The sequence below is a fragment of the Scardinius erythrophthalmus genome, assembly GCF_964197995.2.
Source record: "Scardinius erythrophthalmus genome assembly, chromosome: 9".
In the NCBI taxonomy this organism is placed as follows: domain Eukaryota; kingdom Metazoa; phylum Chordata; class Actinopteri; order Cypriniformes; family Leuciscidae; genus Scardinius; species Scardinius erythrophthalmus.
The window spans coordinates 40690145-40702792 of record NC_138229.1 but is presented as its reverse complement, the minus strand read 5'-3'; the positions used below and the strand labels follow the sequence as shown (position 1 = coordinate 40702792).

At 40.2% G+C, this 12648-nt stretch overlaps 1 protein-coding gene across 2 annotated transcripts in view; it reads left to right on the top strand.

Moving 5' to 3' along the window:
• The window catches only part of LOC308696636 (zinc finger protein 521), a 97274-nt gene extending 90308 nt beyond the window's left edge, over positions 1-6966 (top strand). The window contains exon 7 of one of the 2 annotated variants that reach the window (XM_081375515.1): positions 5735-6966. In XM_081375515.1, the coding sequence (XP_081231641.1) occupies positions 5735-5764 (30 nt within the window). In that variant the 3' untranslated portion in view covers positions 5765-6966. The remainder of the gene's footprint in view (positions 1-5734) is intronic. The other variant, XM_081375516.1, reaches the window with a different exon arrangement.
• Positions 6967-12648: the final 5682 nt, after the last annotated feature.

Here is a 12648-nt window from a genome sequence, read left to right as displayed (position 1 = left end):
TAAAATGAATAGGTGAATAAAGTTGTTATTTTTGTTGGTTTTTTTGCGCACAAAAAGTATTCTCGTTGCTTGATAAACTTGTAGTCACTTGGACTATTTTAAAAATGTCTTTAATAACTTTTCTGGGCCGGCAAGTTTCGATCCCATAGAAGCCTATGGAGGAGTGAGACAGCTCTCAGATTTCATCAAAAATATCTTAATTTGTGTCCCGAAGATGAACAAAAGTCTTAGGGGGCTGGAACAACATGAGGGAGAGTAATTACTGACAGAATTTTCATTTTGGGGTGAACTAACCCTTTAATGCATGTGCTTATCATTTTCCAACAGTTTTGCCTAAAGTCCTGAGCCTCTTTCGATTCCATAGTTGCATGTTTCAAGGTCAACTATAGCAATTTGAATGGTTTTGCTGGTCAGTAGGGTTAAGGTTATGGAGTCTGCTGATATGGAAATATTTGCTTATAAAATTAGGTATATCTCATGATTGGACCCTTTACTTGCACATACTGTCTTCTCCACAATTTCATCAGCATTTTTGAGTTACAGCTGCCATGATTGAAAAGGAAATGTTAAATATGTTAAATTATGGTCTGCTTTCTGGTGGTACATCCAAATAATTTTTTTTTAATTGTTTATCAGGCTGTCAGCCCCTATGCAGGAGAGGTAATATAACAACATTAATTGCGAAGGCACTGATTGATTGATTGATTGATTGATTGATTGATTGATTGGTTAATTGATTGATTGGTAGGGCAAAATCTATTAGTTTACATAGAAAGGCATTATGTTTGCACTGAGAATATGTAAATATGACAGTGTATTTTAGTCCAATCAGTGACTGGTTAAACTGGATAGCAAGTGGTTAATGAATAATATGCAGGCATTTACACTGAAATACTAAGGAGCAATTGTTTACTTAATTTCCAAACCAATTAATGGAGCAAATCCTCCGACTAATTCATGACAGCCATTTCCCATTTCCCTGAATGTGTTTTTTATCATCAACATGCACAGTGGACTAAACAACTAACCCAGTTTTCTAACCATAGTTTCCTATCACACAGACTGTTGACATCAACTCTGAATTTCTATCGTACAGTTCACAGTGAAGCACAACAACAAGAAGAAGAAGAAGAAGAAAAGCTTTAGAGTTCAGTTTTAAGATTGCTCGGCTGTTTCTAAATTATTTGTACACAAAAGTGTAATGAAAGCTCCGATATTACCCATGAGTGACACACATGGATGCAGGTAGATCAGATACAGACAGCAACGAACTCCGGCGTCCTGTGAGAGTATGCGGTGTGTTTGTTCCCGCCTCTGGCTGGGTCTGATGTGTGTATGCAAACACATCGTCTTGAGACGGTGACAAACCCTCGCTGCAGCCCATCAGCGAGCTCATTCTCTGCTCATCACCACTGGGAGACGTTCAATCCAAACAAACACTTTTGATCTCTGACACACTTCTGCTTCCTGTAAACTTCCTGTGAACTTTTTACTAGCAATTTTTACTAATGCGAATTAAAAGATACTTTGCTTCAGCATTGTCAAGATGCACGCTGTTGTGAAAATGTTTCATTGCAAGCCGTTTATAAGAATCATTGTACTGATGGCATTATTGAGGAGAATGAATCTTGCTCAAACTGTAATATCTCTTGCAGTGGGACTTAGTAAAGCCCATCTAAACCAGCATTTTCAAATTGTAGCCCATTTATAGTTATTGTGCGTGCAGCTTTCATCAGCTAGTATTAATTAAGATTTGGGACATTTGTACATTTATGACGAATTGTGTCACCACACCGGTCAAAAAGGCAATGATGAAGTAGTGTTCATGCGCTGATGCATTCATCTTTATCGTGTGATAAAGGAGGAATTAGAAAACTAGTTGAAAAGAAAAGGAGAAAAAGCTATTATTTCTAAGATTTCCAGGAAACATACACTGCACTGCTGTTCATTATTTAACATTTTATGACATAAACACTATGAAACAACTCACAATCTACTGTAATGTATCACAGAAGAGCATCATTTACATTACTTTCAAACGGATCTTGGGTAAGTGATACCAGTGTTACAAATTTATCCCAGCTCTCTTCCATCTGACCTGTTTAGGGAAGCAATAAAAGTTGCACTGTGAGGGCATCAACTACCAAGCGCAGACAGTGTCGCAACATAGTGTCGGACCAGATCCGGCCCACTTCTGGTGCATGTGGAATCCACGTGTACCAGATGTGGGCCGGATCTGGGCCGACACTATGTTGATGTCTGGGGTTTTTCACAGTGTGGTGAAGTGTTCACAAGCTACAGAAAGAAACTTGTAGCCCGAGCCAATGACACAGCAGACTTCAATGAGCAGGATGTTCAGTACAGTAAGATATGGCAGCATTTTGCACACCGGAAAAATTCTGCTCACCAACTCCAAGCCTAATCACCTCCCAGAGAGGTTTTCATCTACTCCTGAGAGCTCCTTTCCTGTCCTCACACAGAATATATCAAAGTTGACATCTTCAGCCTTTCCCAGTGTGTCATCAAGTTTGTCAGACCTGAATGTCCCTACTGTCATCATAGTTGACCAGAAAATTGCTAAAATAACAAACTGCACGTAACAAATTGAATGTGTATGCCCTGAAGGTTCAGTAAGTCGTTTTTAGCGGTGGAACGGATCACAAAATTCACGGTTTGGGTAATTAGCGTTTTCTAGCCACGGATCGAATCATTTTTCGGATCAGCAAAAAAAAAAATATATATATGGGGTGGGGGAGGGGGGTAACTTTGCTTTACATTTATTACTTAAAGCTCACTTGAAGTTTTTCGATAGCTACTACATAAAAAAACTACTAGTCTTTTACTAGTTATTTAAAACAAGTGAACAGTCAGTAGTAAAATAAGAACAAATACACAAATTACAAGCAGAGATGAATACTAAATAACAAAGTTACAAAGTCTAACAGTAGTATTCAGGTACAGAAATTAATAATTAAGCCTAATGTAAAATAACTCTATTTGTTCACTGTATAGATTAAATATAGCTTCATCTTTGTTAAAGCTGTATTTTGTTGTTTTATTAATATTAATGACACAGACAACAGTACAATATTAGGTGTGTTTCTTTCTCAACTGTTCACATATGACATAACCGAGAGAATACTTGTCGAGACGGCCATTTAGACGGGTATTTTGACAATATTGTGTTTGTGTCCGTTCAAGGTCAAGGAAACGCGAAAGAGGAATCAATTCTATATTTGAGCACTGTCTGAAACGTGCCCTTCTCTCTCACTCTCTCACTCTCTCTCTCTCTCTCTCTCTCTCTCTCTCTCTCTCTCTCTCTCTCATATTTTTCATATTTTATTTATCATTTATATACATCCAAATGACAAACTTTCACTCTATGATGGGTAGTTACTCCGCAAATCACATGCGTGCCGAACAGTGGGGCTTGGTCTGTACGGATCACTGTGATGCGATTCGCTCCACCCCTAGTTGCTTTGGATATTTGCTTCTAAATTAATATAGATGTAGTAGTTCTTTGTAGCCTGTGCAGAATGATTGTAATAGTGCTTAACGATTGCTAGGTGGCCTAATGAAATTGTGACAAAATTAGCAGTTATCAAGGTTACAGTATAATCAGTATATAAGGAAGGGTAGAGAGAGTGATTTTTACTAACCAAATCTGACCCATTGTGGAACATCTAAGAGATACCATCTGCATTACTGTTAGCTTGGTGTTTCACTGTATAATGGTAGTCTTGGTGTTAAAAAACACTGAATTGCCCTGGCATTCGGATCCTGGTTTGTTCTCAAGGGCTGGCTTCTCACAGCACGTCAGTGTTCGAGAGCTCTTTTAGTTAGTCATTACAGACCCAGGTGGAGGTGTTGAATTTTGAGAACATGATGATGAAGCTGAACAAAGGCCTCCGGGACTCTTCGATGGCCTCTAGTTGCATTATTCTGCTCACCTCCTCAGTTGTCTGTCCGAAAAGCCAACTGGGCCGCTGTCTTATAACCACCCCAATCAGCATACACACAGAGTCTGACTGGGGATCTCAAAGAACACTTTTCTGAATTTGCTGACCAGATGGCTTAGATTCCTTTTTACTTTCTAATTGGAATCCCTTCTCTGGCAAAGAAAAGAAACACCTCTCTGGTGATGTTTTGCAAATTGGGTTTGCAGAGAGGAACCGCCTCAGGGTGTATCTGGTGGGGTAAGCAGTGGATGCAATGGAAAATTAGGGCACTTCTTGGCATTCAGGAAGGGAATGAGTCTGGACTGGTGCTCTGTACTCATGATGCTCTGTCAATTTATTTGGTTTTCCAGTGACAGAGTGTTTAGGGATTTGATGGGGTCCAGGCATGGGTATTGCGGAAGTTGAGCAGCATAGCGTCCTTGTGCCCAGACAGCAAAATAGTGTCGGCACAGATTCGGCCAGATTGGCTGGATCTGGGCCGACACTATATTGCTGTCTGGGGGGATTCCCACTATTGTTGGATGCTCTGATGGGCTGTCGCCTCTCTGACATTGGCTGAATCCGTAATCGCCCCCTAAACCCTCATTCACTATTTCCTACGTTAGTCCACTAATACTGTTCACTTGAAGAGGTGAATGAAAACGAGTGAGCGAATTCAGACAGCTGTTGAGCGTACATCGGTTGTACACTCGTTATTGCGGTGCAATGTGGGATTGAATAAGTTTACTCACTATGGTTTTGGACAACACTACAAATGGCTGTCCCCTCAAAACGCCCTAGTTGAGGGTATAGGGGGCGATTTCGGATTCAGACATTGTCTTATTTGGGAAGATTTGGATCCTCTTCACAGCATCTCTAGTGTGCATTGTCTCCACCAGCTCCACTGCTTCAAACAGCCAGCCAGAGTTTGAGGAATTTTTCATCCCTATTGCTTTCTGCTGGGCCCAGGGCAGCAATGTGAAGGAGTTTGTTAATGACCACCGTCTCGCCGACCTGGACCTGTTGGGTTGACCGGAAAAACAACCAGCATTGTGCCAAGTGGGCTGTCTGAATATGGATGGAATCACTCAAAAACAGTGGATCGCACCAACCAGCGAAAGTCCCACCTGGGTCACCCAGACAGCAACATAGTGTCGGCCCAGATCCGACCCACATTTGGTATGCGCGGAATCCACATATACCAGGTGTGGCCCGGATCTGGGCCGACACTGTGTTGCTGTCTGGGTCAATATTTCCCATCATAGTTGTCTGTAACACTAGGAGGGAGAGAAGAGTGTCCACATCATGCTACTCTGTGAGAATCATAAAATGAATTCCAGTGATGTCCTGCTAATCTCCTGAGGCTTTTGCTGTTCCATAAGCTCCCTTCCTTGATGAAAGATATTGCCTTCAGGTGTTTCCGACTCATTGTCTCTGTTCTGCTGCTAGAGGTCAGAGAAATATACTCTGGTCAAGGTCAGGCACTTTGATTAAACCACTGTAGATTTGTCACATTTTAATAATGTTCGAACAAATGTAAAAACAAAAGCAATAAAAACAGTTGTATTTCTTTTTTCTTCTGTCAATTTCAGAATCCCTTTTGGAGATATTTTGATTTTGTCAAACAAGAGCAATCTTGTATTTTTCAAAATCAAAACATAATTGTGCAGAATCAGTGTGTTGATATATATGTTCATACGATCCCAGTGTGGAAACGTTCTCATCTGTGCAGGATGCTTTAGGATGAATTGAGAATCGGTTACAATGTTTATTAACTAGTATGTTTTCTTTTTCAGAATCACAGTCTGAGTCTGCACAGCAGCTAACAACAGAAATGCCTGATGGAGAATCAAGACCCCACCGTGACTAATAAATATATGGATATTTCTTTTTGCGTTGCACTTGCCAGTCAAACAAAACAATTATAAAGGAAAATGAAGACTGAGGGTAGGAGGGTAGGTGTTTGATTTTCAGTGTTTAATATCCAACCAACCTATTTGTAAGTAAAACTTCATCTTTTACCTTTCCTTTTCTTGTAAAGAGTCTTGATTTTTATTGTTAAAAAAAAAAGAATAAATGTGTTTGAACACTACAAAAGAAACAAATCGTCAACCAGATTCCGCTAATATGAGGACAAACTTGGGCTCACAAACCAAAATGATATCAGGAAAAAACTGAGCCTTCATCACTAGCCCAGCCTGCCTATGTCTGATGCCACACGCCTCATGTGACCAGAACACCATGCTCAAATGTCAAATTTTTAAATGGCATAAAATATAAAGAATCATATGTTAAATATATGCAAAATCAGAACAAGACATAAGCAGCAGTATTCCATTCCTAATGATCTTCTCTTGATCCCGAGGACATCACTCAGAGTTAGAGAAACTGCTGTCCATCCATGTTGACTTATGACTTGTATATTTATGTTATTAATGTTTACTGCTTGCTAAAGTCTGGATGTATCTGGAATTTTTTCTTTCTATAAGAAAGGAACTTATTCTCTGTTGTCTCTGTTTGTCTCATTGGGATAGGCTACACAAATGCTGTCAGGAGCATGTCAACGGCTGACTGATGTGTATTGCCCTGCTCTTACTGTATCAATGCTGTCTAATATGTACAGTATATACCAGTTTTACATCAAATGAAATTGACATGCACTTTTGCAACCCTCCATACTTTAATGGATGTTCTTGTTTTGAGCTGACTACACACTTGATAAGTGTCAGCTGGACATTTTATTATGTGTCATGACATGTCAATTAAAAAAAGGTATAAAAAAATATTAACTGGGACGATTTTGTTGGACCTTTTTGTGTTCTCATGTGATGAAAACATTAAAATTGTATGAAGATATGGATGTACTGTGCTTTTCCAAAGATGTTTTATTATTGTGTTCTTTGTGCTTGTTTGTAAATATTATTTTTCCAAACATCATCATATGGAATGAAAGAAATATAACCCTGTGATATAAATACAACCCTGTTGCCAACATTACGGACAATAGGGCTGGGAAAAATAATGCCTGAATTTCTGTGATTGGCTTTTTAATGCATTTTATAAAACGGTTAGTTTACTAGGTGGCATGACAAAAGCTGAGTGGATTCAAGACAACACGTAATGAAAAAAATACCGTGCAGTAACACCACGGTGACTGGTGTGATGAAAAGGGTTGCAGCAAAGATTTTGAACAAATCACCAAGACGGAGCTCGACCCACTTCAGCAGTAATGTAGCGTCACGTGTGGGGTCTGAACAGATATCTGAATGATCCACCTTTGTGTTTGTCCTGGTGTATAATAAGAGACGAATTCACCTCATCAAATAATGTTTTTGCTGGAGTCATAAAGACAATGAGAAGAGAGGGCCTTGATAAAATGGAGCATCACACACCGATTTCTGCTAAAGATTTCAGCACCATTAAACTGTCTGATGCGCTTAATCTCAACAAACCTGAAGGACTTGAACACAAAGTCTGGTTTGACGTGCAGTTACATTTCAGACGTAGATGAAGAGGGGGAACCGATAACTCGTGCCAGACTCATTCTGCATTTTAACCAACGAAAATGGTCTCAAGTATGTCACAACCCAGACAGCAATATAGTGCCACATCTGGGCCGTGTGGAATCCACATGTACCCGATGTGGGTCGGATCTGGGCCGACACTTTGTTACTCTCTGTGAATAAGTTTTAATGAAGAGACAAAAAAACACAAGGACTCACATGAGAGAAATAAGAAAAGCAGACGTGCCTTCATGTTCCAACAAACCGGGAACCAGCTTTGTCCTGTTGCTTCTCTAGAAAAGTACTTGTCTCTTCTGCCATCAAACCCCCCTGCTTTTTAGCTTCACCCCAAAAGGCAAAACCTCTCTAAATGTGTTTGGTACGTAGATCACGCAGTGACACATACATCATGTTAGCTTAATATAATTTACATGATTATATTGGCTGTGTTTAATCTTAGTGATTTTTTTCTTGTTTTGACTGTTGCAGGGACACTAGAGAGCCTGTAGGTGTGAATTACCCTGCAACAACGGTGCAGAGAATTTGAAAGCAGCAGGCACCTCCAAGATTTACACAAATCACTGCCTTCGCAGTACCATGGTGCAGAGACTGTCCAATGTAGGTCTCAAATTGAAAGAAATTATGCCTGTGAGTGGACATTAATGTAAAAGTTCACTACAGAGCTACCCGAGGCCAAACTTAAATCAAAGAAAGCTCTGGAATGACATTCTTGCTGCAACTGAAAACCCTGCTGAGCCTCAACTAAAGACAATCGCATCGATTATTTGTTTTGGTTTCTTTGTATGTATGGATTCCTTGGGTTGTTATCAACATCTGGTGAAAATTTCATGTCAATAGCACCTTTGGAAATATATTTACTGAGACAAATGGTGACGTGTTCAATACTTATTTCCCCCGTTGTAACAGAATAGATGGACAACCAACGTTTTCTCATGCTGAGAGATAAGCAGCTTTATTTGTGTGAGGAAATATCACATATTGTGTCAAATCTAACTTGAATTCCACATTATTTGTCTGTTTTCATTATCAAGCTTAAGGAAATCAAGTTTTAGAGACCAACACAGGTATACTATATGGACAAAAGTATTGGGACATGCCTCTAAATTCTTGAACTGGAATTACCAACTAGCTACAGTTACTAACCAAAAGTTAGTTAGGGGTAATTAGTCTTACTTTTCGAAATCAAATTAGACCAATGTACGTTTTTATGTAACTGACTCAAAAGTTATGAGCAGTCTTAAAGAAGTAAAAAACTTGTAAGACTAGTCTTAGCAGTTTATGCAACCGGTACCAGGTGTTTCATTCTGACCCGTTGCCACAACTGTATAAAATAAAGCCATGCAGTCTGCATTTACAAAAGTGTATGCCTCATCTGTGGAGATGTCATAGCAGTAGCAAAGAGTCACAATGCAACACAATCATCTTAACTGGACTGGGGTGGACCCTACACAGACCAGTAGCTGACAGTTCCACAACTATCTTAGCCAATTTCACACAAGCCGACAACTGTCTACAGCAAGCTGTAGATTTTGGAAACTTAATGATCCAGTTAACATCAATAATGATGCAGTGTTGATATTTGATAAGCAAGTCATGGATCTCTGGAATAAACAAGCAGTTAAAATGTATGGCTACTACACAATGCCTATCCCTTAAGGAACACTCACCTCTATTACTAAGCAGCTATTTAATTGGCAAACATCCTCTGGATTTACTAGGAAAGCAGCTTCAGAAGGACCAGATACTGCAGCAGTGGTACCTGAAGGCATCAGTGACTCCCTGCAAAGGCATTATGCAGAGAAAGTTCTTGATGTCAATAGAGATGATGGATATGTATCGTACCTGCCTCATCACACATATGTGACCCTGGACCACAAAACCAGTCTTATGGGTTTTTTTTTTTTTAAATTGAGATGTATACATCATCTGAAAGCTGAATACATAATCTTTCCATTGATGTATGGTTTGTTACGATAGGACAATATTTGGCTGAGATACAACTATTTGAAAATCTGGAATCTGAGGGTAAAGAAAAATTGAAATATTGAGAAAATCGCCTTTAAAGTTGTTCATTTCTATTTGCGATAGTGCTGCATCCATTCACAAAAATAAATGTTTTATATATTTAAGGTGGGAAATTTACAAAATATCTTCATGGAACATGATCTTTACTTAATATCCTAATGATTTTTGGCATAAAAGAAAAATCTATAATTTTGACCCATACAATGTTTTGTTGGCTATTGCCACAAATATACCCATGCAACATAAGACTGGTTTTGTGATCCAGGGTCACATATGAGCAAGACAAAATTTTGATTGTTTTTGACTGTGCTGCTTGGTACAAGGTTATTTCGCAAAATTTTGTATTCATCAAGGCCCACACCACTAACAAACTACTGCCAGTTCTTCTCAAGTTCAGAGAAGAACCCATCACCCTAAATGCCAATAATGACCATGGCAAACCACCTAAACACTATCACATAACAGTCCACCTCTTTGGAGAAGTTTGGAAATTCATTGCAAAGCAAAGTTCACAGCACTAAATTTCCAAAGACAATTATTGAAATTTCTCTGAGGACTCTGTGGAGACGGTAAAGCCGAACTTTTGCATGGAAGACTGTCTGAAGTCTGTACCAATTAAAGAAGCAGCAATTACACTTGCTTCTGAACTCAGTGAATTGCTCATCGGGGGGCTTGAATCTGACAAAGTGGCTAAAAATTCTAAAGAATTAAAGTCAATGCCTGTTGAATACTTTGCCAATTCATTGCATGAGGTCAAACTAGATCAAAAAGATTTGCCATACGTATGAAACCTTGGAGTCCTGTGGGATGTGGAAAATGATTGCTTTACATTCAAAGCCAATACGAATAACAGACTTGCAACAAAGAGCTGAGTGCTGAGCACAACCAGTTCAGTTTAAAATCCCCTGGGGTTTGCGATTGCAGATTGTATTGCTAGAACACACACAAACATGAAGATGAAGGTAAATAGTCAATAATAAATCCACATAAAGAGAGTGGCGTAACACATCCAAACATTGATGAGACCTGACAACAATGAACAGAATCAAGGGAACCCAAACAGTGATGATTAGGCACACTTACCTGAACTGAACAACAAAAATCAAGGCAGGGGAAACGGTGAGAAATGAAAACAAAGTCCAAACTGAGTGAAACTGTGACATTATATCCCCTTCTGGAAGAAATGGCGACATAGGAGGTGGAGCCCACCACGCATCCGAAGAGCCGATGTAGCGTAGAGACACTGAAGACCTTGGCAGCCGCAACGGAGCTGCAGCAATGACACCCAGAGAGGAAGCAAGGATCCAGAGGGCAGAAATGGAGTTGGAGCAACAGAGGGCAAGGCGGAGATAGCCGTAGCCATAGGGGTGGAGAGTCAGCAAGCAGCGGATGGCCCAAGGGAGCCCGGTGAGGCCAAATGCCCGATGGTCCTTGCTGGAGTCGAGGGAGGAAGGAGCGCAGGTGCAGGAGCCAAGGCGACCGGTCGAGGTGGACTGGACTCTTGGGCTGCGGTGAGCTTGTGCTGTTGCTCCTCACAGTGGGATGGTCTCTGGCTGGGCACTGGGTTGGGAGTGGGACTGGTGTCATCATCAGCTGGTCCAACGGTCAGAGATGATCCACAGGATACCAGCACCCACTCCACTTAATCAGCGAAGCACCCTCAAGGTTCCTCCCTGGACAACTGCTCCTGGCTGGCATGATACATGAGCACATAACACTTCAGTTGAAAAGATGGCTGGATGATTTAATTTTGCTGTCCACTCTAACCACTTGAATGATGCTTCAGAGTTGGCCTATGGTGCCATTTTTTTAATTCCTATATCCAAGACTTTCTTCTGGATGGACAGAACAATACTGTACTTCAGTACAACAACAATGAAAATTAATGGTTGCCGACTTTTTGTTTGTGGGAATGACCAATTTTCACCATTTGCTCTGTACTTACACTGTCCTGTTACCACAATCTCCAGATGATGAGGATTTGATAATACTCTTTTTCTGTGTGGAACCTATTGTTAAAAATCTGTTGCTTTGTTCTGGTCCAGCTTTGCCTCCAGGAGCCTTTACAAAACAAGATTTTCGGTAACACTTTATTCTGATGGTCCCTTTTTAACATTCTGTTGACTATAAGTAAGTTAACTCTTGTTAGAGTATTAGTAGACTGTCTGCTTAATATCTGCTAACTCTTTATTGTGATAGTCCTTGTGGTAGATTTTTCTTATGTATCTGGAACCTAGTTACCTGGGGTGTCTCCAATCAACACCCAAGCGTCTACAGTCGACGCTTAATAAATATATCTGGTTCGTCTAAAATCGACACCCAAGCGTCTTGACACTTGATAATCTTTATACCAGGGATCAGCAACTCCGGTCCTGGAGGGCCACTGTCCTGCAGAGTTTAGCTCCAACCCTAATTAAACACACCTGAACAAGGCAATCAGTGTTTTCAGGATTACTAGATAGATACAGGCAGGTGAGTTTTTATCAGGGCTGAAGCTAAACTCTGCAGGACAGTGGCCCTCCAGGACCGGAGTTGCTGATCCCTGCTTTATACTCTAGCTCTGCGTCTACAGTCGACAACTGGCTTTGAGTTTGAAGATGTCTCGTCCCTTTAATCTTTATACTCTAGCACTGCGTCTACAGTCGATAACTGGCTTCGGGTTTCCTAACCCTAACTTGCTCCACTATCTAACTTGCTGCGCAGCAATAATAACGGACAGACTTCAGACAATGCCTTCGAATTTAATCATGGCTAGAGGATCTCAGACAGCTTTCAGAGAGAATTCCACCAGCAAAAGGAATGCAACAGTTTTTATAGAATAGGAGCATGGCAAAAATTTCATGAAACATTACATAATTTCCCTACAATTTGATTGGTTCTTCATATGCAAACCCTTCTGTTACTAGATAGGAGCAAACTTAAATCTCAAATCATTAGAAAAAATCCTCCAAAGAAAAAATCCTCCAAAAGACATTCTACTGACTATAAGTAACTTTGCAACTACATGTCAACTTATTCAAACCCTAACCTAACAATCTACTAATACTCTAATGAATGCGCAGATTTTTCAGTCCTGCTCTCGCAGGATTCTGTCCCACTCCCGCAAAAATATGTTGCCTTCTCCCGCTTCTGCCCGCAAAAAAGTGTAAATAGAATAAAAT